The sequence below is a fragment of the Pelophylax lessonae genome (assembly GCF_965119305.1).
Source record: "Pelophylax lessonae genome assembly, chromosome: 8".
NCBI lineage: Eukaryota > Metazoa > Chordata > Amphibia > Anura > Ranidae > Pelophylax > Pelophylax lessonae.
Window position 1 is genome coordinate 24357889 of NC_138775.1, and position 25209 is coordinate 24383097.

General features: G+C 44.3%; 1 protein-coding gene across 1 annotated transcript in view; it reads left to right on the top strand.

Moving 5' to 3' along the window:
- The first annotated feature begins 23477 nt into the window (after positions 1-23477).
- DALRD3 (DALR anticodon binding domain containing 3) overlaps positions 23478-25209 on the top strand; it is a 40620-nt gene continuing 38888 nt past the window's right edge. The window contains exon 1 of the mRNA XM_082265891.1: positions 23478-23756. Within this exon, the coding sequence (XP_082122017.1) occupies positions 23559-23756 (198 nt within the window). The 5' untranslated portion in view covers positions 23478-23558. The remainder of the gene's footprint in view (positions 23757-25209) is intronic.

A 25209-nucleotide genomic window follows, 5' to 3' on the forward strand; every position in this document is an offset into this window, starting at 1 on the left:
GGTTCAATATTGAGTTGGCCCACCCTTTGCAGCTATAACAGCTTCAACTCTTCTGGGAAGGCTGTCCACAAGGTTTAGGAGTGTGTCTATGGGAATGTTTGACCATTCTTTCAGAAGCGCATTTGTGAGGTTAGGCACTGATGTTGGGCAAGAAGGTCTGGCTCACAGTCTACGCTCTAATTCATCCCAAAGGTGTTCTATTGGGTTAAGGTGAGGACTCTGTGCAGGCCAGTGAGGCTCCTCCACCCCAAATTCACTCATCCATGTCTTTATGGACCTTGCTTTGTGCACTGGTCCAAATCATTTGGTGGAGGGGGGATTATGGTGTGGGGTTGTTTTTCAGGGGTTGGGCTTGGCACCTTAGTTCTATTGAAGGGAACTCTTAAGGCATCAGCATACCAAGACATTTTGGACAATTTCATGCTCCCAACTTTGTGGGAACAGTTTGGAGGATGGCCCCTTCCTGTTGCAACATGACTGCGTGCCAGTGCACAAAGCAAGGTCCATAAAGACATGGATAAGCGACTTTGGGGTGGAGGAACTGGACTGACATCAATGCACTTCAATGTATCTGGCCATTGCAGTGCGTTGTCTTATATAGTAACTGCCTCTACAACACACTACAGGAGCAGACAATATACCTGCATTGTAGTGCTTTGCATTATAAAAAAAAGTGTCAGATTCATATTTTTACACTAAATATTCTGGATGAACCCTCTGCACACTGCTATATACCCTTTCTAGCAGCAAAACAGGGATTTTTAGTTCACACATATTGCAATACATATTTAAGCTGGCCAACTGCGTTAAAGTATTCCCTCTTTGGCCAGTCCTACTCTGCTCTGCAAAATGAAAATGCTACTGCATAGCTCCTATTGTCCATGATTTCGAATGACTGTCCCCGATTTGGAACAAAGTCTCTCTGTCCCTCTTTCTTCCTCATTTGTCCCTCATTTTGGTCTGATCTATATAGTTGTATATAAAATGCACTTTTTATCTTTCAAAAAGTGTTTTATAGTGCTAAACCTTTCATCCAATTTCTAAATTGCTGCATTTCTACATTTCAAAAGCCAGTAGTAAAAAAAAAAACACTTGTGGGTTTAACTAAACATTTTTTTATAATTGTCCTTTAAGGGGGTGTGGTGGTGGTGGTAGGGGGGGCACCACACCCCCTTAAAGGACAATTATAAAAAAATGTTTAGTTAAACAGGCACCAGGAAAGGAAATATATACAAAGATAAGTATTCCATTTTCCTTTTTCCAGGTACCTTCAAGGCAGCATACACATGGTTGGTAGCTCCGACAACATCATATGTATGCTGCCATGAAGGAAAATTATGGAAGGGTAAGTATTCAGCTTTCTGTTTTTGTTTCATTGAAGGTCAGTGGCCAGACCTAAACCTTTGTAGCTTTCCCCCATTTTGTGTCTGTTTGCCCCATGTTGACATTGTGTCCACAGTAACATTTGCATTGGCAGAGCAGAGTAGGACTGGCCAAAGAGGCATTACTTTGATGAAGTTGGCCAGCTAAAACATTTTTTTACAATATGTATGAACTAAAATTCCCTGTTTGTTATTGCAAAGTTTAATAAAAAGGGTATATAGCAGTTCATCCATCCAGTATTTTAACATTAACACGTGGTCACACCCCTTTAGCACCTTATAGATTACATACATGTATAAGCTATTGGGATCTGAGCACAGATATTTCTTGCTTATTTTTTTGTATGCATATTTTTGTTCACTGCGGTGTGTTGGCAGCCCATTCATAATAAACAAGCCACCCTTACATTACACACATTCACACATTGCAACAGAACGCATAGGCCATGTTTGTGTAAGAGGTTAGAAAAACCTACAGAACTTAATATCATGTATGCTTTTTTTTTTTACTTTATCACAATAAGCATTCATCATAAGGTTACTGAACCACCACTTTGATTCAATAGCATCGGGTGCCAACATCGGCACCCTTGGCGCTTCAAATGGGTGATAGTAAAACAGTGGGAATCTGGTTTAAAAGCAACATGCAGCACTTGGGGTGCCTGCTCTTACATCGAAGTGGCAATTTGCAAACTTGATGATACACTTTATGGCAGCCTTTTTCAATCAGGTGCCTTCAGGATTCTTCAGGGGTGCCTTGGAAAAATGCAGGGGCATAACTACAGGGGTTGCAGGGGTTGCAGTTGCAACCGGGCCCCTTGTTTCAGGGGGCCTGTGCGGCTCCCCTGTACACCTAGATAGGAGGGGTGGCAGGGGCAGCATGTATAGATATTACTGCCCTCCTTTTTCCCCCTGTAGCTGCAGGAGGAAAATGGAGGCGATTGGTTCCTCTGTATGCTGCCCCCGCCACTCCTCCTATCCAGTCCACTTGTGTTCTGCTGTCTCTGGGCCCCTGTGTGCTCCCCCCCCCCCCCACTGTACGTTGGGATGTGTCACAATAGAGAACCAGGAAGGGGTCGGTAAATATGTCATTTACTAGCTCCTTCCTTTTCTGAATGGACAGAGTCATAGTCAGTGATATTGTATTATTTTTTATCATTTTATTTTTTTACAATTAAAATACCAAAAAATAAAAACTACTGACACCAGTGGGTGAACTTCCAGAAACGCAAAGCTCACACTTGCAACCGGTCCCTGGCATTTTACCACCATGGGGAGGCCCCAAGATGGCAGGAAGGGGGCCCACTGCAGAACTTGTGAAAGGGTTCCGCTGCGGGACCATAATAAAGGGCCCCATAATGAGAGTAAAGGCCCCCGGATCAGTGGGAAGAGCTCCAGGCTTGAAGGGAAGGACCCCGGCTAGGGGTGCGGGGGGCCCTTCATGGTTTCTTGCACCGGGGCCCTGAAGGTTCTAGTTACGCCTCTGGAAAAATGCCTAAAAGTTGCCCAAAAATTATATACCAGCCAGTGGGTGGATAAAGCCTGCTTTTTAGCCCTGGTTCACACCAGTGCAATTCGTCAGTTCAAAATCTCATGACAAGTTGCCCCCCATCCCCGGCAAATGAACCGTTCAAATCTATGGGACCTTAAGTTGCAGCGACTTTGATGAAGGTTCCTGTGCTACTTTTTTTGCGATTTAATTGCGACTTGCATTGACTTCTGTTAAATGAAGTCACAAGCCGCAATTAAATCGAAGATCCAAATCACACTGATCTGCAGCTTTGAAAAGATTTCAAAGCGGCACTGGTGTGAACCAGGGCTTAGTTTCACAAAGCCACAGATTTTTATTGTGCACCATTACTACTTTCTAGCTGCCGGTGTCCTAACAACCCATGATGCCATCGGTTGATAAGAAGGACTTTGGGCACTTGCACAGCATCCTTTGTGCCCCTCCCTTGCCCCTCTACGTCAGCACTGGGATCACATTAGCTGAGTGAGGGAGAGAAACTAGGGGAGAAGAGAAACATAGGAATACTAGTCAGTATCAGTGCGCAAAGGTGTATTTGCTCTAACATTGGGTGTCATACATTTGTGGATGTTACTACTTTATGTAAAACTATTAGTTTTGTTTTTACATTTTAGAATGGGCTGCCTAGAGATTGTGCAGAATATTAAAGGGTGCCTTGACTGAAAAAAGTCTGGGAAACACAGCTTTATGGTACCTATTGACGTCTCTTTCCACTCAGATTCTTCAGACCACGAGCTTTCCAATGAAGGGATCTCATTGTATGTGTTTATTATGTGCGTTGTGTAATTGTAACACTTGTAATACCTGCTCTGTACTGTGTATTTTTAATTGATAAAGCAATAAATAAAAATAAATCAAAATTGTATTTTTATTTGTTTACTACCTGCAGTCTGATAATATTGCCCAGCCATGCCGACAGCACTGTTGTACATATGTTAAAGAACCGTCAGTCAGTAAAATTACAGTGCCTTGAAAAAGTATTCATACCCCTTGAAATTCTCCACACTTTGTCATGTTACAACATAAATATTTTTTTTTCTGGATTTTATGTGATAGACAAAGTGGCACATAATTGTGAAGTGGAGGGAAAATAATAAATGGTTTTCAAAATTGTTTTACAAATAAATATCTGAAAAGTGTGGTGTGCATTTGTATTCACCCCCCTGAATCAATACTTTGTAGAACTGCCTTTCCCTGCAATTACAGCTGCAAGTCTTGTTGGGGATGTCTCTACCAGATTTGCACATCTAGAGAGGGACATTTTTGCCCATTCTTCTTTGCAAAATAGCTCAAGCTCTGTCAGATTGGACGGAGAGCCTCTGTGAACAGCAATTTTCAAGTCTTGCCACAGGTTCTCAATTGGATTTAGGTCTGGACTGTGACTGGGCCATTCTAACACATGAATATGCTTTGATGTAAACCATGGGTGTCCAACCTTTTGGCTTCTCTGGGCCATGTTGAGTGTAGAGAAATTTTCTTGGGCCGTATATAAAATATATACTATAGTTAAGGTATATAAGTAATAAAACACAGCCGCACCCCTTTCCGCGCTGCTGCCCCCTCCCCCCAGCACTAATTTAACACATTTAGTGGATGATCCCCTCCAAGGCAGCCTCTGCCTACAGTTAGTATGAAGCCTCTGTGGCCGTGCCCCCGACTCAAATTCCTTCCTCCCCAGCAAAAAAAGAAAATTGTCAGGGGGCAGTGGGCCGCAGGTTGGACATGCCTGATGTAAACCATTCCATTGTAGCTCTGGCTGTATGTTTAGGGCAGTGGTTCTTAACCTGGGTTCAATCGAACCCCAGGGGTTCGGTGAGTCAGTCTCCGGGGTTCGGCGGGGGGGGGGACAAAGGGGCAATTGCTCCCCCGAGAAAATATTACTGATTGTGAGGCCGAGCACACCCCGGGAAATCAGAGCTGCGGTCGGGACAACTCACAGCCATTACACATAGACACTTGACACTCCGCCCCCTGTACCTCTCCCAGCAGGTTTCCAGCCTATCTCCTGCAGGCTGCTTGCTGCGTGAGTGGGCGGGATGGGGATGTACCTGACCACGGAGATCGCGCCCGCCTGGAAGAGGGAAGTGTGAGAGCAGCTGAGCAGAGGGAGCCGAGTGAATGTTCCTGGAGGTAGGCTCAGCTAGCTGTACATGGTGGATTCGTTTACAAGGACCTCTATGCTACGTCTGCTGAGTTACTGCAGCTTAGCATAGAGGTGCTGTTAGCTGACAGATGGAAATGCATGTCCTTTTCATTTAGCTCAATAAAGCATTGTAAATACCCCCTGGTGTGTGCCCTCCTGATACCCCATGGAATGCTCTCCCAACACCTCCCCCCAATGTGTGCCCTCCTAACACCCCATGGTATGCCCTCCAAACACCTCCCCAAAGTGTGTTCCCTCTTGACACCCCATGCTATGTCCTCCCAACCCCCACAGTGTGTGCCCTCCTGATACCCCATGGTATGCCCTCCCAAACCCCCCCCCCCCAGTGTATGTCCTCCTGATACCCCATTGAATGCCCTCCCAACACCTCCCCCCAGTGTGTTCCCTCCTGACACCCCATGGTATGTCCTCCCAGCCCCCCCAGTGTGTGCCCTCCTGATACCCCATAGTATGCCCTCCCAACTCCTCCCCCCTCAGTGTGTTCTCTCCTGACACCCCATGGTATGCCCTAAGTGTGTGCCCTCCTGACACCCCATGTTTTAATGGGTTTGTTTGAGATACAGTCGCCAACACTTGCAGGGAGGCCCCAGCGAGATTTGAACTCGCGACCCCTGGTTTACAAGACCAGTGCTCTAACCCCTGAGCTATGGAGCCTTTTTTTTTTTTTTTTTTTTTTTTTTTTTTTGGTTATAAATATATACCTAAATATATACCTATGTTTTGAATTTGAAAAAATCATATTTTATTTTTTCAATTAAGAAGGGTTCGGTGAATGCGCATATGAAACTGGTGGGGTTCAGTACCTCCAACAAGGTTAAGAACCACTGGTTTAGGGTCATTGTCCTGCTGGAAGATGAACCTCTACCACAGTCTCAAGTCTTTTGCAGACTCTAACAGGTTTTCTTCCAAGATTGCCCTGTATTTGGCTCCATCCATTTTCCCATCAACTCTGACCAGTTTCCCTGTCCCAGCTAAAGAAAAGCATCCCCACAACATGATGCTGCCACCACCATGTTTCACAGTGGGGATGGTGTGTTCAGGGTGATGTGCAGTGATAGTTTTCCACCACACATAGAGTTTTGCTTTTAGGCCTAAAAGTTCAATTTTGGCCTCATATGACCAGAACCCCTTCTTCCGCATGTTTGCTGTGTCCCCCACATGGCTTCTCACAAACTGTAAACGGGACTTCTTATGGCTTCCTTTCAACAATGGCTTTCTTCTTGCCACTCTTCCATAATGGCCAGATTTTTGGAGCGCACGACTAATAGTTGTCCAGTGGACAGATTCTCCCACCTGAGCTGTGGATCTCTTTTAGACATTTGCAATTAGTTTCGGTACAAATTCAGACAAATTTTTGGTTATTCGGAGATTCCGATGTATTCGATCTTCGAATGAAATAGTAACAAATATTAAGGAATTGCGTTGAGATTCATTTAAAATTTGTTTTGTTTATTTGTTTTCTGCCGAATTCCAAATTTTCAGAATGATTAGAATTCAGATTTAAAGCAGGGTTAGGTTATAAAAAAATATCCCAAGCTTTAAACATCTCACGGAGCGCTGTTCAATCCATAATCCGAACATGGAAAGAGTATGGCACAACTGCAACCCTACCAAGACATGGCCGTCCACCTAAACTGACCGGCCGGGCAAGGAGAGCATTCATCAGAGAAGCAGCCAAGAGGCCCATGGTAACTCTGGAGGAGCCGCAGAGATTAGACATGAGCAGAACAGAAAAATTTGTTGAGTTTCGTTGCATATATATTTATGTTACTAATTTCGTTTAATTTGGGGATTCCTTAAATTTTGTTTTGTTTATTAATTTTCCAACGAATTCCAAATTTTTAGAACAGTTCAAATTCGGATTGCTCGAAAAATGATTTGAATTCTGTATGAAGAATAGCTGGTTGTAAAACAGCGGGCCGGGAAGCCGGCCACTGTGTCCTTAACAACGGATGAGTCATCAGCTGTCTGCTGGCTTCCCCTCTGACAGCTGAAATATAAACACAACAATGCCAGCAATAGAAAATTCAGAAGAAAAATGACAGCAGATCAGGAAAGGGGAGGGGCAGGGTGAGCGAGCGGCCAATGCAACCCCCCCCCCCCCCCCAATATTGAGGGCATATGGTCTAGTATGGTTCAGGAGGGATGCGCTACCCCCTCCCCCCTTCCTGACCTGCCGGGCTACATGCTCGGATAAGGGTCTGGTATGGATTTTTTTGGGGGGGGGGCTATGCCTTTTTTTTTTTATTTGGGCGTTTTTTTTTTCAGAATTTGCCTGACCTGCCGTCATTTTTTTTCAGATGTTTCTATTGCTGTCATTGTTGCGTTTACATTTCAGCTGTCAGTAGGGAAGCCAGCTGACAGCTGATGACGTGTCGGCCGGCTTCCCAGCCCGTTGCTTCACAACTAGCTATTCTTCCCACAGAATTCAAACCGATCCAGAATGATCGACCTCTCTGCCTCTGTTCAATCCATCCATCCACACAGTTAGTAAGCACATCTAGGGAACACATTTAACCCTTTGCTCAACCCTAGTGTTAACCTCTTCCCTGCCAGTGTCATTTATACAGTAACAGTGCATATTATTTAGCACTGATCACTGTATTAATGTCACTGGTCCCCAATAAGAGTCACTTAGTGTCAGATTTGGCCACCGCAATCCCAATAAAAATCGCAGATCGCCGCCATTAATAGTAAAAATAAATAAAAATGACATAAATCTTTCCCCTAGTTTGTAGACGCGATAACTTTTGTGCAAACCAATCAAAATACACTTGTTGGGATTTTTTTTTTTTTACCAAAAATACGTGGCAGAATACCGATTGGCCTAAAAGGATGAAAAAAAAAGATTTTTAAACTTTTTTTTTGGAATGTTATATAGCAGAAAGTGAAAAAAATATATATATATTTTTTTTTTTCAGAATTGTCGCTCTTTTTTGTTTATAGCACAAAAAATAAAAATCGCACAGGTGATCAAATACCACCAAAAGAAAGCTCTATTTGTGAGAAAAAAAAGGACATCAATTTTTTTGAGGTACAGGTTTTTAAGGTACAGAGACCGCGCAATTGTCCACTACAGTAATGCAGTGCCGAATCGCAAAAAATAGCCTGGTCATTAAGGGGGCAATTAACGTGATTAACGTGACTTGAAGCAATGCCTGTGTAATCTTGAGTTCTATGGACCTCAAGTCACATTAACCACTTAAGCCCCGGAAAATTTCACCCCCTTCCTGACCAGGGCCTATTTTGCGATTCGGCACTGCGTGACTTTAACGGACAATTGCGCGGTCGTGCGACGCTGTACCTAAATGACGCTGTCCTTTTTTTCCCACAAACAGAGCTTTCTTTTGGTGGTATTTGATCACCTGTGCAATTTTTACTTTTTTGCGCTATAAACAAAAAAAGAGCGACAATTTTGCAAAAATAACAATATGTTTCACATTTTTTTATATGAAATTCCCCAAAAGAAAATGTAAAAATCAAAATGTTTTAACATTTTAGGCCAATTTGTTTTTTGCTACATATGTTTGGTAAAAAAATTTTGATTGGTTTGCGCAAAAGTTATCGCGTTTACTAACTAAGGGAAAGATTTTTGTCATTTTTGTTGTTTTTTTTTTTAACGCGTAATGGTGGCGATCTGCGATTTTTTTTGCGGTACTGCGACATTGCGGCGGACAGATTGGACCCTTCACTGACATTTTTGTTGTTTTCTTTTTTAACGCGTAATGGCGGCGATCTGCGATTTTTTTTGCGGTACTGCGAAATTGCGGCGGACAGATTGGACCCTTGACTGACATTTTTGACACTTTTGGGGTTACCAGTGACATTTCTACAGTAATCAGTGCTATACATATGCAAAGGGTTAACTTTTTTTGAGAGGGAGGGGTTATGTGTGTCCCTAGGGGCGTGATTCTAACTGTGATTGGCTGTGGCTTGAGGTGTAGGAAGAGTGATCAACGGTCCTACATAGTAGAACTGTATGATCACTATTCCTACACAGGGGAGAATGACAGGCGGCTTTGTTTACATTAGCCGCCTGCCTTTCTCCCGCTCTAACGGACGATCGCGCTCGCTCCCTAGACCCACACAGGCTAGCGACGTAGCCCTACGTCGCTTTGCCTGTGAGGGGCTGACCGCCGCAGTAAATAGTCGTGCGGCGGTCAGCAAGCGGTTAAAGTCGGACCAAAGTAGTGCAGGGACTTCTTTGAAATCGCACAGATATGAACGGTACTCACTGAAATCATGGACCACCACTTGTCATGTGACTTTGCAGTCCCAAGTCGCAGGACAAGTCGCACAGGTGTGAAAGGAGCCTAAACGTTGATTGTGATGTGTTGGTACAGCAAATACAGGGATGAAACAGGCAATGAGGAGCCATTACATCATCATCCCTTCATCGCCTATCAAATTTCTCTGAAAAGTGATCTGCGTTCAGATCCCTTTTTCAGAGACGCAGGGGTTTGCACGCAAATTTAAGCTTAGGGATCAATCGTAACACAGACGGACAATATAGACAATATAGCTCCCTATGATGTATATATAGTAACATTTATGTAGAGTCAAAACTTTTTTTTTTGTTTATTTGTTTCAGATAGAGCGGGGAAGCATTACAACCTCTGTCAAGTTTTTATTGCTGTCTGTTTTCACAATGATTCACTCGCTCTATTTGTCCTGTTGACCAATGCTTTTGATGCAGAAAGTGATAGGAAATCCCAAATTTTAGACTGGTCACCGGAAGGGTTAAAGTGGTTGTAAAGGCACCAGGTTTTTTTTTACCTTAATACATTCTATTCATGTGTGCAGCAGCCCCCTCTAATACTTACCTGAGTCTCATCACAATCCAGCGATGTGCACGAGAGCGTCGGCTCTCCAGGGACTCTCCCATTAGCTCCTGCTGCTGTAAATCACAGCCAGTGTGCCAATGCGAAATAAAGAAGGGGCAGGGCCAAACCACAGCTCTGTGTGTGAATGGACACACAGAGCAGAGGCTCAGGAGTGAGCCTGCTCAGGTACCCCCACAGCAGCCTGTTTGCTCTGGGGGCACATTGCAGGAGGAAGAGGCTAGGAGCTTTGTGAGGGATCCCCAGAAGAGGAGGACCGGGCCTGCTCTATGCAAAACGACTACACAGAACAGGTAAATATAACATGTTTTTATATTATAAAAACAAAAACTTGCCTTTAACCCCTTGCCAACCAGCCGCCGCAGATATACTGCGGCAGTTCGGTAGGTTCCCGCAAAACGACGTACTCTTCCATCACTTTGCAGGAGCGATCGTGGGGGCGCGGCAGTGGGGAAGCTGATCTGCGGGGCCAGCGGCTGTAATTGCCTCCGGGCACCCACGATCACTCCCCATGGAGACAGAACGGAGGTCTGCCATTGTAAACCCGGCAGACCGCTGTTCTGTCAGCTCCTGTGTTCCTCTTTCCTATTTAGGAACACGGGTCACTGTGTTCATTCAGCAAGCTCATCCTACACACAGTTAGAAAACACTCCCTAGGGATATATTTAACCCTTTGATCGCCCCTGGTGTTATCCCCTTCCCAGCCAGTGTCATTAGTACAGTAACAGTGCATATTTTTAGCACTGATTACTGTAGTAATGTCACTGGTTCCCCCGAAAGTGTCAAAAATGTCAGTTAGGGGTCCGATCTGTCCACCGCAATGTTGCAGTCCTGGTAAAAATCGCAGATCGTCGTCAATGCTAGTAAAAAAAATAAAAAGTAATAACTAAAAATGACATTAATCTTTCTCCTAGTTTGTAGACGCAATCACTTTTGTGCAAATCAATCAATATTCACTTATTGCAATTTTTTTTTACCAAAAATATGTAGCAGAATACAAATCGGCCTAAAAGGGTGAAAAAATTAGATTTTTAATTTTTTTTTATTGGGAATGTTATATAGCAGAATGTGAAAAATGTTGATTTTTTTCATAATTGTTGCTCTTTTTTGTTTATAGCGCAAAAAATAAAAATCGCACAGGTGATCAAATAACACCAAAAGAAAGTTCTATTTGTGGGAAAAAAAGGACGTCAATTTCATTTGGGTACAGCGTCGCACGACTGCGCAATTGTCCGTTAAAGTCACGCAGTGCCGAATCGCAAAATAGGGCCTGGTCATTGAGCAGCCAAAATCCTCCAGGGCTAAAGTGGTTAAGGTACCATAGATTTGAACGGTTCCATTGCCGGGGATGGGGTGCAACTTGTCATGAGATTTCGAACTGACAAAACTGGTGTACACCAGGGCTAAAAAGCGACCGCACAACTGTCAGTTAACGCAGTGCCGAACTGCAAAAAATGGCCTGGTCATTAAGGGGGCAAATCCTTCCGGTCCAGAAGTGGTTAATATCACTTTACGGAGAAATCTTCCAATGGGGTCACAGTGCCAGTGCAGTAACAACCGTCTGAGAGGGGAATTCCCTTCCCTTTGTAAAGAATTCCTCCTATTTCCTGTGAATTAAAGTGAAGAGAAATCTCACCAATGGGGCACAGAAAGCAAAAAATAAACTCACAGGGGTTTCAACACTTCCCTACTCTATCCAAAACTAAAAGAAAAGTTTGTGCTATACATAAATTCTAACCACTTGTCTATATTCATAAACACCATGGTAGACAAGTGGATAAATCAAACTCACAGCTGCAGCAACTGTGAGCTTAATACCGGCTTTAAGAGCCAGTGAAGGGGAGCTAGAGTACTCTGAAACGCGTAGCCACGCTCCATGGCCGTTGGTCTTTCACTGGTGTGACGTCACTTCCACTCCTGTGCCCAATGGTGCGCTCCATGTTGGTTCCGCGACTTCCTGGCCCAGCTCTACAGCGTTCTCGTACACAGCTGACAGCAGCAGAAGAGATCCACCCAAGAAGTTTCCACCGCCAGGCAATCCCTGCATTGGAACACCCAGTTATAATGAGCACATTCAGTCTGCATTTATGTGAGTTGCCAGGTAGGCTGTATGGGGCCCCCGTGATATCTAACAGCAGCCCTGAATGGATTCCTCATGCTCTGGTAGGAGTCCATTGCTTGTGGTTGGGGAAGGCTCACATGATGACTGTCACTCCCTTTTTGCAAAGTGGCTCTGCGGTGTTTTGGAAGACCTAACCTGGACTCTTTTTCACTTAAATATGCACGTGTGTTTGTTCTATATTTTATATGTTATATTTCATTTTCATTGAGTCACCTTGTACATTATCACATTTTAGCGTGGCAATTTGCACAATTATCACTGTTACATAGTTTGACTATTTCTTTTTTTTTGCCAGCAGCTTTTTTTCTTTTTATTTGCCTGCCAATGCGTTTTCTTTTTTTTTTTTTTTTTAAAAGATTGTGTTTGTTTGCAGTAAAATACATTTTATCCCTGGCTAACACCAATACGGCTTTGAAATTGCGCTACTTCAGTACAATTTCAAAGCCGCAGATAACTGCAATTTGGACCTCCGATTTCATTGTGGCTTGCGACTTCAGAAGTCTATACAATTCGTAATGAAATCCCCAAAAAAGTAATGCAGGAACCTTTGTTCTTGGGTCGCAACAATTTGAACTTTTCCTTTGCCGCCAATGGGGTGCGACTTGCTGTGGGTCTTTGACCTGTCAAATCAGTGTGAATCGGGGCTAAGTGTATTTTTTTCCTGTGCGTTTGATAAAAACCTGGCAAGAATGTCACAAAATTGCACCACTCGCTTTTTGATTCTCCAGGCTCTCTGCTTTCAGAAAATGTAAACTTTTTTTTTGGAGGAGGGGTTACAGTAATTTCTAGCAAAAAAAAAAGAAAGATTTTGTGTGCAAAAAAAAGACAAAACTATCCTAGTAGACAAGTGGAGGAATGCACCACGCTCCAAATGTGTAAGTTAAAGCGGAGTTCCGGGCACAGAAGTCAATTTTCAATAAGCATACCCCCGGGACAGTCAGGGCTAGCACATTCCACAATGGCTAGCCTCTGATCTGTCCCGGTTCGCACTTACCTTTTAGAAGAAATACTTACTTATAAAATTTCTTCCACAGCGTTTCCATCTCTCTTGTGGGCAGCTGAAGCCGGCGCGGTCCTCTTCTGTGTCTTCTTCCGCGTCTTCTTGTCCCAGAATGCGCCTGCACCGGCCCCTCTCGTCACTTCCGGCGCGGCGCCGCATTCCTCCACAGCTTCTGGGCATGCCCAGAAGCTGTTTAGCAGGGGAATGCGGCGTCGCCTGGAACTGACGTCGGGGCCGGTGCCGTCGCATTGATTCCTGGGAGCTATGACGTTCAGCTCCCAGGAATCATAGCGAGACAGGAAGTGACGGGGTGAGCCGCGGCTCCGAGGGAGGAAGTACTCTGAGGTGAGTATTTACGATCTTCAATTAAAAGGTGAGTGAACAAAAAAAAAAAAAAAACTATCCAATTCCTTTTCAGGTCAGGTCTACCTAGCGGAGGGGCACAAAAAAAAAAATATCGTTTTTGTGCCCAGAACTCCGCTTTAATAGCTGATGCTTCTGTAGCCCACATCATACAGGACCAGGGCTTTTTTTTAGGCGGGAACCCGGGGGAACGCAGTTCCGGAACCTCCAGTCTGAACGTTTGCAATGGCAAAGGGGTGCTGGGGTCAGTGGGGTGAGCTGAAGGGCCTCTTGATGCTGGCTGCTGGGGGATCTATTGTTGCTGGGGTGAATCTATTGTTGCTGGAGGGCCTTTTGTTGTGGGTGGGGCTACTGTTGCAGTGGAGGATTTATTGTTGCTTGGGGGAGCTATTGTTGTTGGGAGGGTCTATTGTTGCAGGGGAGGATTTATTGGGGGGGGGGGGGGATTGTTGCAGGGGAGGATTTATTGTTGCTGGGGGGCTATTGTTGTTGGGGGTTTGTTGTTGCTGATTGCAGAGGATCTATTTTACTGTTTTTTCTATTGTTGCAGGGGAAGATTTATTGTTGCTGGGGGGGTCTAATGTAGCTGATTCCAGGGGGGTCTATTTTACTGCTTTTCTAGTTATCATTAACAAATTCCATACAAATTACCTAGAACCACAACATGATACTTGGTTCTGTATTCTCTAACGGGGGGGGGGGGGGTACTGGGAGGTGGGTAGAGGGTGGAACCAAAGGACAGCGCTCGGAGATGGGTAGGGGGTGGAGACAAGGGGTGACTCAGAAGAGGGGAGTACCTGCACCTATTCTCTGAGAAAAAAAGCCCTGTACAGGACAATACCCCATTTGCATATCATGCCACGCTCAATGATTAATAACTAGCAATCTTAGAGAGCTCCGAAAATCTCCCTTCTTGCAGAAATAATACTAATAATTAAACTTACACAAAAAAAGAAAGTTTTCTTCTAAAATTCAGTACAAAGCGAGGGCGTTTCCCAGCAAACCTCAAAACACGGGTCGGTCCCTGAAAAGCGCGGTCCTATTCTCAAGACCAATTTCACTAGTTCAGCTTTGTTGGAATAGAATATGTTGCAATACGTAATTATGTCATTTAGGAAGTAGCTTGTGACTAATATTTTCTGTGGCTCGCTGTTGCAACCTGCCCAAAATGCTCGTAAATAAAAAAAAAAAAACGAACAAACATTACAAAACCATCATTTCGCAGAGTCAAATTTCTGTCGATTTACTTTTCCCAGTCCTCTGTTTATTAGACAAATAGACGCACCGTTTGCCCTCATCGCACGAGGAGTCAGCCGACGCTGGGATCTCATCTGAGCAAACGAATATTAATTGTGGGAATTTGTTGGGTGACAGTAATCGGCATACAAGGGGGGGGGGGGAGACAATAACCTCAAGATAAAAACGGCTGGAAATGATTTACTGCGACGTGTCATTGCGGCTTTTCATTAACAGCAGATGATTATATCTGTATCAAAAATTTCTGTCTGCTTTTCTAGTATTTCTCGCAGTTGAAGAGACAAAGTATATATACAGTACTTGGGTTTTGTATATTCTTAGGTATGTTGACATTTTGACATCTTACATCAGGGGTCTTCAAACTTTCTAAACAAGGGGCCAGTTTACTGTCCTTAAGAATTTTTTGGGGGGGGGGGGGACTGTGGCCGGCCAGTGGAAGTAGAACATGCCCTGGTGTCAGTGGGAGTAAATAATGCCATCATCTTTAGTGGGGGGAATAGTGCGCCATCATTGATATCAGTGGGAGGAATAGTACCCCATTGTTGGTATCAGTGGGAGGAATAGTGCCCCATCATTGGGGTCAGTGGAAGGAATAGTGCCCCATTGTTGGTATCAGGGGAAGGAATAGTGCCCCATCATTGGGGTCAGTGAAAGGAATAGTACCCTGTTGTTGGTATCAGTGGGAGGAATAGTGCCCCATCATTGGTGTCAGTGGGAGGAATAGTGCCCCATCATTGGTGTCAGTGGGAGGAATAGTGCCCCATCATTGGGGTCAGTGGGAGGAATAGTGCCCCATGATTGGTGTCAGTGGGCGGAATAGTGCCCCATCATTGGTGTCAGTGGGAGGAATAGTGCCCCATCATTGGGGTCAGTGGGAGGAATAGTGCCCCATAATTGGGGTCAGTGGGAGGAATAGTGCCCCATGATTGGTGTCAGTGGGCGGAATAGTGCCCCATGATTGGTGTCAGTGGAAGGAATAGTGCCCCATCATTGGGGTCAGTGGGAGGAATAGTGCCCCATGATTGGTGTCAGTGGGAGGAATAGTGCCCCATGATTGGTGTCAGTGGAAGGAATAGTGCCCCATCATTGGTGTCAGTGGAAGGAATAGTGCCCCATCATTGGTGTCAGTTGGAGGAATAGTGTCCCATCATTGGTGTCAGTGGAAGGAATAGTGCCCCATCATTGGTGTCAGTTGGAGGAATAGTGCCTCAAGGGCCGGATAAAGGCAAGCAAAGGGCTACAATTTGAATACCACTGTCCTTCATGTAAAAAAACCATAATATGTTTGCTAAAAAACGACTCAGAACCCTCAAACATTATATATACATATATATATATATATATATATATATATATACATACACTGTATATATATATATATATATATATATATTTTTTTTTTTTTAAAGTGGACCTTCACCCTTCTGAGGAAGATCCCGCCTCTTCACCCCTCCTCCTTTCCTCTGGCAGAATAAGGCCATTTTTTTTCTTTTGTGTATGTGTTTTTTTTTTTCTATGGAAAGTCTGCCCCGCCTCCCCATGCAGGTCACTCGCCTTAGGCAATTGACACACAAACTGCCCGCGGTGCCTCCCAAGATATGTGAAGTACATATGGTATAGGCTTTCATTGAAAAACAGGAGGAGGGGGTGGGCCTATCGGAGCATCATCGAGAGGCCCCACCTGCTGAACCCGGAAGAGCCGGCCAGCCTCTCAATGACATCAGATAGAACATGTCGGTGCAGGACAGAGCTGTGGCTGTGCATGAGATGATCTCAGTGGGTCAACACTAGATCCACTGAATAGGTGAGTATCTGAAATGTGCAGATACCTCCATCAGGTAAGTGGGGGGGAAAAAAAATGGGGGAGGTCAGCAAGAGTTCCTCTTTAAGCAGCGGCCCTAGAGAATAAAATGGCGGGTGTTGCGTATTTTTATGTCACACAATATTTTCGCAGCTGTTTTTAAAATACAAATTTGGGAAAAAAATAGGTAAAGGAAAAACAAAATCTGTAAGGAGACCTTATACTGGACCCCTCCCTATCTCCCCCCCCCCCCACCCGCTGTACTGTAGTCCCGCAGTCCTGCTCTGTCAGGGACCAGAACACCGCTTTACTGCTCTGGGGATTAGATATTCCCCTGGCTTTCTCTCCTCGCATCGCTGACAGATTGGGCTAGATGGATTCTGATTGGTTAGCGCCGTCCATGCGCTGGTTCTATCCAATTAGAATGCCTCTTGTCTGTACATGCTGAACGGTACAGAAAGGAGATTAAAGCGTAACTCCACTTTTGTTTTGAACAAAAACATTCCCCTCTGGGTGATCTCTGTACATTGCAGGGATTATAACAAACTTTGTTGCAGATTCCTACCTTTTGTTATTCTGAAGAAATCATTGTTTGTTCCTCTGTGCTGAGTGGGTCTAATGGGAGTGGTTTCATAATTATCTATCAGCTGTGGCAGCTGCAGGGCTCTAATGAGGAAATCTGCTGGGCCTGCATCCCTTTAAAACGTGTTCCTATTGGGAGTATCTCACCAAAAATGACATTTTTGTTGCAGGAGATGCCAGAAATCTGACTTGTATCTTAGTGCAGACTTCTGGGAAAATTGGTGAGCCAATCACACAAGCAGGAAATGATGTTTCTGGGGGTGTGGTCAGTATACATTCTGTGTACAGAACAGCTCCAGGCGGCCATATTGCATTGCATTTTTAGAAAACTACAGCAGCTGCAGGTTAAAAAGGAAAGGACATTTTTAATAACATTCAATTACAATATGATTTGTGTCGCATCTGTATACGCTATATTGTTTTTTCTTTATTTGCTGATTTTTTTCGCCGTGAAAGTGGAGTTACCCTTTAGGCCATGGGTATTTCAAATCCCTGGACCGGTGAAGTGGCGTTCTGGTCCCTGACAAAGCAGAATCACGGGACTACAGTACAGCGGGACCAGGGGGGAAAGGGAGGGTCAGGGGGTTCAGTGTAAGGGCTCTTTCACACGGACGTTCCATATGTCCGTAAATCACCCCATCCGTTTGCGGGTGATATACGGACATAATTAATGTCTATGGGATTGCGGATGACCATCCGCTGACATCCGATTTTCGTCCTTTCAGTTCTGTTCCGTTTTTTGGAACGGAACAGAACCCTATTTTTGTTCCGTTTAAAAAACGGAAAGGACGCAAAATCGGATGTCAGCGGTGTCATCCACTGACATCCGCAATCCCATAGACATACATTATGTCCGTATATCATCCGCAAACGGATGGGATGATATGCGGACATACGGAGCGGATGACACAAGTGTCATCCGTGTCCGTGAAAAAAAAAAAAAAAGTGCCGGAGCGGACCAAAATAAGGTCCGCTCCGTGTGAAAGAGCCCTAACGTTGCCTTACAGATTTCCTATAAAGATGAACTTACACTTGTACAAAAACACAATATAATACCTGTTTTTTGGTAAAAAATAAAAGATGATGTAACCCTGAGTAAATAGACACTAAACATGTCACGCTTAAAAATTGTGAACACCTGTGGGACAGTTCCAAACTACAGTACCTAAAAATCGCCAAAGCCGACGCTTAAAAGCCTTTTCAGGTTACCAGTTTAGAGTTACACAGGAGGTCCGGAGTTACAATTATTGCTCTCATTGTAATATTTGCAGCCATATCTCACGTGTTGTGCAACCGCCATTTACATATGAGTGCGGGGCCAAGGTGTGCATTCACATTTATGCACGAGCCGGGGGGGGGGGGGGGGGGTTGGTTACATTTTTTTTTTTTGTTTTATTTATTTCAAAAAATGTTTACACTGACTCGTTAACCACTTAAGCCCTGGAAGATTTTACCCCTTTCCTGACCAGGGCCTATTTTGCGATTCGGCACTGCGTGACTTTTGCGCGGTCGTGCGATGCTGTACCTAAACTAATTTGACGTCCTTTTTTTCCCACAAACAGAGCTTTCTTTTGGTGGCATTTGATCACCTGTGCGATTTTTACTTTTTGCGCTATAAACAAAAAAACAGCGTCAATTTTGCAAAAATAACAATATCTTTCACATTTTTTTATATGAAATTCCCCCCAAAAAAAAGTAAAAATCTAAATTTTTTAACATTTTGGGCCAATTTTTTTTTTTACCATATGTTTGGTAAAAAAAAAATCGCAAAAAGCGAAATTTGATTGGTTTGCGCAAAAGTTATTGCGTTTACTAACAAAGGGAAAGATTTTTGTCATTTTTGTTGTTTTTTTTTTAACGCGTAATGGCGGCGATCTGCGATTTTTTTGCGGGACTGCGACATTGCGGCGGACAGATCGGACCCTTGACTAACATTTTTGACACTTTTGGGGGTACCAGTGACATTACTACAGTAATCAGTGCTATACATATGCACTGTTACTGTAAAAATGACACTGGCAGGGAAGGGGTTAACTGTATTGGAGAGGGAGGGGTTATGTGTGTCCTAGGGGCGTGTTTCTAACTGTGATGGGACATGGCTACTACTGTAAAAACAGAGATCAACGGTCCTACATAGTAGAACCATCTGATCTCCATTTTTACACAGGGGAGAATGACAGGCGGCTTGTTTACATTAGCCGCCTGCCTTTCTCCCTTCCCAGCGAACGATCGCGAGTGACCGGCGGACATCGGGTCCGCCGGTCACAAGCACTGACTTCTTAGGGAATGAGCCGGGGCGGGCGCGCAACCCAGCGGGCGCGCGCTCGCCCGCTATTGGCTCACAAGCCGGTGACAGGCTAGTGACGTACCGGTACGTCACTTTGCCTGGCCGGGGCTGACTGCCGAAGTATATGTACTTGCGGCGGTTGGAAAGTGGTTAAAGTGATTGTAAATTCTCGTGTTTTTTTTTTTTTTTAATAACAAACATGTTATACTTACCTCCTCTGTGTAGTTGGTTTTGCACAGAGCAGCTCAGATCTTCCTCTTCTCGGGTCCCTCTTAGGTGCTCCTGGCCCCTCCCTCCTGTCGAGTGCCCCCACAGCCTCCTGTTCCTGCGTGAACCGACGTAGCCCTACGTCAGTCGCGCGCCTGCAGCTAGGGGGCAAGCGCACGCCGCCCCCACTCGGCAGCGGGGACTCCGATGCTTGGGGCCGGCGGCTCTGATTGCCACCTGACACCCACGATCGCTAAAAAAACACAGCTGACCGTTCTTCTCTCTGGAATGATCACAGAGCTCCTGTGATCCTTATATAAGGGAACACAGGTTTCTGTGATCATTTCAAAAGCCCATCCCCCCCACAGTTAGAAAACACTCCCCTAGGCTTACATTTAACCCCTTGATCACCCACTGTGTTAACCCCTTCCCTTCCCAGTGTCATTATTACAGTAACAGTGCATATTTTTAGCACTGATTACTGTAGTAATGTCACTGGTCCCCCCAAAAGTGTCAAAAATGTCAGTTAGGGGTCCGATCTGTCCACCGCAATGTCACAGTCCCGCTAAAAATCGCAGATTGCCGCCATTACTAGTAAAAAAACAAAACAATATAAAATGACAGAAATCTTTCCCGTAGTTAGTAGACGCAATAACTTTTGCGCAAACCAATCTAAATACGCTTATTGCGATTTTTTTTTTACCAAAAATATGTAGCAGAAAACAAATTGGCCTAAAATATTAAAAAATGTGGATTTTAAATTTTTTTTTTGGGGGGGGGGGTGTGCTATAGCAGAATGTGAAAAATATTGTTTTTTTTTTTCAGAATTGTAGCTATTTTTTTGTTTATAGTGCAAAAAATAAAAATCGCAAAGGTAATCAAATACCACCGAAAGAAAGTTCTATTTGTGGGGGGAAAAAAGGACATCAATTTTTTTTGGGTACAGCATCGCACGACTGTGCAATTGTCTGTTAAAGTAACGCAGTGCCGAATCGCAAAAAATGGCCTGGTCGTTAAGGGGGGCAAATCCTTCCGGTCCAAAACTGGTTAATAAACACAAAAATAAGTGGAACTCCTCCGCTTTAAGAACAACAGCAACTGACAATACCACTGACCTAAAGAATGGAGGTGAATGGGGACATCAGCTGGTTTTTGACCTCTAGCTGAATAATGGTCTTTAATTAACAATTTTGCTGACTGAGTGGCTGCTAATTACTGCTGGATAATTATATGTGCAAACCACTGAATAAATCCTTAGCATATGGCCAGGGATATTTAAAGGAGACCTGTACTGGCTCCATAAGGTTCATTCTATTCATGCTAGAAAATAACTTTTAACTCCTAAAAGCCTGCCACTCCTGCCAGAATTTGCGGTGCGGGGAATTTTTGCTGCTCAAAGCATTGCGACCCTTCTACGGCTGCCTGTGCAGCTTAGGGGACAATAGAGAGGTGGTAAAAAAGTGTTTTTTTTTTTATCACCCCCCCCCCCCCCCCAACTGCAAGTGTGAACTAGGCCTTGGGGAGATTTGCTCTAATTGTCTTTAAAGCGGAGTTCCGGCCACAAAAACATTTTTTAACCACTTTACCACCGGAGGATTTTGCTGTCTTACGTCCAGGCCACTTTTTGCGATTCGGCGCTGAGCGACTTTAACTGACAATTGCGCGGCCGTGCGATGCCGTACCCAAACGAAATTTACGTCCTTTTTTTCCCACAAACAGAGCTTTCTTTTGGCGGTATGTGATCACCTGTGCGATTTTTACTTTTTGCGCTATAAACAAAAAAAGAGCGTTTATTTTGAAAAAATAACAATATTTTTAACATTTTTTTTATATGAAATTCCCTCCCCCCCCCCCCAAAAAAATTTAAAAATCAAATTTTTTTTAAATTTTTGGCCAATTTGTTTTCTGCTACCTATGTTTGGTAAAAAAAAATCACAATAAGCGTATTTTGATTGGTTTGCGCAAAAGTTATCGCGTTTACTAACAAAGGGAAAGATTTTTGCCATTTTTGGTGTTTTTTTTTTTAACGAGTAATGGCGGCGATCTGCGATTTTTTTTGCGGTACTGCGACATTGCGGCAGACAGATCGGACCCTTGACTGATATTTTTGACACTTTTGGGATTACCAGTGACATTACTGCAGTAATCAGCAGACTTGTATAAAGTACTCTAAATTTCTACTTGAGTAAAAGTACAAGTGCTCGATCAAAAAATTACTTGAGTAGAAGTGGAAGTGCTCGCAGAAAAAGTTACTTAAGTAGAAGTACTAAAGTATTCAACATTTTTTTTACTTAAGTATTGCAAGTAGTTTTTTCAAAAAATTTGCTACTTAAGTACTAAAAGTAAAAAGTACCAGTAGTTTTGAAAAAAAAATTCTACTCAAGTACTGAAAGTAGAAGTACAAGTACTGTGTTATGTAGTTATTAAAGAAAGAAGTCAAAAGTTTGAACATCATATGTTTTTTATTATTTCAAATGATTTATTCAAATGATTAACCTGTGTTTGTTAGTAGTTTCTTGATGCACTTTAAGCGCTGTAGCACCATTTATTTGTTTGTTTCATATTTTCTTTTTATTGGAAAGATTTGGTATAGCAGCTTTTATTATACACAGCCTTTATTTTCGTATGCGCTGATTTACAAATGACATTATACACATTTTTTTGAGCTTTATGCAACCTGCCATCTACTGTTCTGGCAGTGGTAATTTTTTTAAAAGTAACGAGTAACTATGCAGCACAAAAAAAAAATACTTGAGTAGAAGTATCAAAATCATCGAAAAAATGTAGTGAAGTAAAAGTAGAAGTAGGAGAAAAAAATTCTACTCTAGGAAAGTACAGATACCGCATTTCGGTACTTAAGTACAGTACTTAAGTAGTTCTACTTCGTTACTATACATCTCTGGTAATCAGTGCTATTCACTGTTACTGTAAAATTACATTGGCAGTGAAGGGGTTAATTTTATTGGAGAGGGAGGGGTTAATGTATGCCTGGTGCTTACTAACGTGTGTGGGGGGAGGTGACTGAGTGACACAGGGACAGATCGCATGTTCAGCTATGCTATGCTGCAATCTGTCACTCCCTGTCACTGAGGAGATCCGCCTGCTCTGTTTACACAGGCGGGCGGATCTCCAAACTAGATTCCCCGACGATCGGGGAAGAGCAGCGACAATCGCCGCCGCAGATAATTTTTTTGTCAAAGACGTGTAGCTAAATACATTTTGGCCTAAATATATGACAAAAATTGAATATATTGGATATTTTTTAAAGTAGAAAATGTCAATTTTTTCGCAAAATTTTCGCTATTTTTTTATTAATATCGCAAAAAATGAAAAGCGCAGAGGTGGTCAAATACCACCAAAAGAAAGCTCTGTTTGTGGGAAAAAAAGGACGCAAATTTCGTTCGGGTACAGCATTGCACGACCGCGCAATTGTCACTTAAAGTCACACAGTGCCAAGGTGCAAAAAGTGGCCCAGACGTAAAGCAGGAAAATCCTCCGGTGGTAAAGTGGTTAAAGGGATGAGGTGACAACCCTTGATACATAATGTTCCAATAGGGGACACCCTGGGATTCCCTCACTTTGGGGAGATTTCTTCTCACTTCCTGTTTTGGTTATGGGACCAGAAGTGAAGGGAAATTTCCCCAACGGGACACAGACTGCAACCCTCCCTTATTCTATCCAAAATGATCAAAAAAAGTTTAAATTTAGTTGTATTTTAGGAAAGGAGGATGATTCCACATTGTGCTGCCATTGTTGCCTGTCTGGCCTGTCCTCTGGTTTCACTATTTAGCAGGCAGTTGAAAAAAGCATGTGAAGCCACAATAGAAATGACACTCTCATTTCAGCTCAATGTTCCTCCAATCACAGGTTCACTTTAAAATGTGCCAGCTCTTCCCACAACAAATATGGCTGCCGAGCCAACCCCCCTCTGGAGTGACGTGTTCATTGTCGCAATGGGTCCGCGAGTTGTTTCCTGCGGCAGGAAAATGTAAACCCATTGCGAAGGTTCCGCCTCAGAACTACTATGGAGAGTGAGACCGGGGACAGCGGTCCGCCGTGGCGGCTGTGGGTGTCGGAGACTTTGCGGGCGCTCTCTGGCGTCCTGCGGGAGTGCGGGGCGCCCTCTGCCGTCTGGTTTAAAGAAAGCAGCCAGAAGAACCTGAGGAGCCGGGACTTCCTGGTGCCCCGAGGAGCGCTGAGGAATTCCTTCCCCGAGGGAGAGGTGCACATGGCATGGGGGGGGGGGGGGGGGGGCTGGGAAACTTGAGAACCCTAGTGTTATGTGTGGCACCACAAGTCCCAGCATGCACTGCCACCCTATCTGTGGCACCACAAGTCCCAGCAAGCACTGCCACCCTAGTGTTATCTGTGGCACCACAAGTCCCAGCAACCACTGCCACTCTAGTGTTATCTATGGCACCACAAGTCCCAGCATGCACTGCCACCCTAGTGTTATCTGTGGCACCACAAGTCCCAGCATGCACTGCCACCCTAGTGTTATCTGTGGCACCATAAGTCCCAGCAAGCACTGCCACCCTAATGTTATCGTTGGCACCACAAGTCCCAGCAAGCACTGACACCCTAGTGTTATCTGTGGCACCACAAGTCCCAGCAAGCACTGCCACCCTAATGTTATCTATGGCACCACAAGTCCCAGCGAGCACTGCCACCCTAGTGTTATCTGTGGCACCACAAGTTCCAGCAAGCACTGCCACCCTAGTGTTATCGTTGGCACCATAAGTCCCAGCAAGCACTGCCACCCTAATGTTATCGTTGGCACCACAAGTCCCAGCAAGCACTGCCACCCTAGTGTTATCTGTGGCACCACAAGTCCCAGCATGCACTTCCACCCTAGTGTTATCTATGGCACCACAAGTCCCAGCAAGCACTGCCTCCCTAGTGTTATCTGTGGCACCACAAGTCCCAGCATGCACAGCCACCCTAGTGTTATCGTTGGCATTATAAGTCCCAGCAAGCACTGCCACCCTAGTCTTATCTGTGCCACCACAAGTCCCAGCATGCACTGCCACCCTAGTGTTATCTGTGGCACCACAAGTCCCAGCATGCACTGCCACCCTAGTGTTATCTGTGGCACCACAAGTCCCAGCATGCACTGCCACCCTAATGTTATCTGTGGCACCACAAGTCACAGCAAGCACAGCCACCCTAGTGTTATCTGTGGCACTATAAGGGCCCAATATTGATTGTTACCTGACAGTACATTGTCCCAGCATGCACTGCCTTCCTATTGACATAAATGACACTACAAGTCCCAGCATGCACTGCCACCCTATGTCATTATGGCACTACGAAGACCGAGAATTTATTGCTACCTACCTGATAGTACTACATGTTCAAGCATGCATTGCCACCGATGGCACTACAAGACCCAGAATTCTTTGCCACCTTATTGATATCTATGGTGGCCCAGCATGCACTGCCACTCTAGTGATACATATGGTACTACAAGTCCCATCATGTACTGCCTACCTAGTGTCATCTATGGCACTACAAGTCTCGGCATACAGTGCCACATCAGCGACAGCTATGACACTTATAGGAAATGACACTTTGCTACAATGTAAAGTAGTGAGTGTACAGCTTGTATAACAGTGTAAATTTGCTGCCCCCTCAAAATAACTCAGCACACAGCCATTAATGTCTAAACCGCTGGC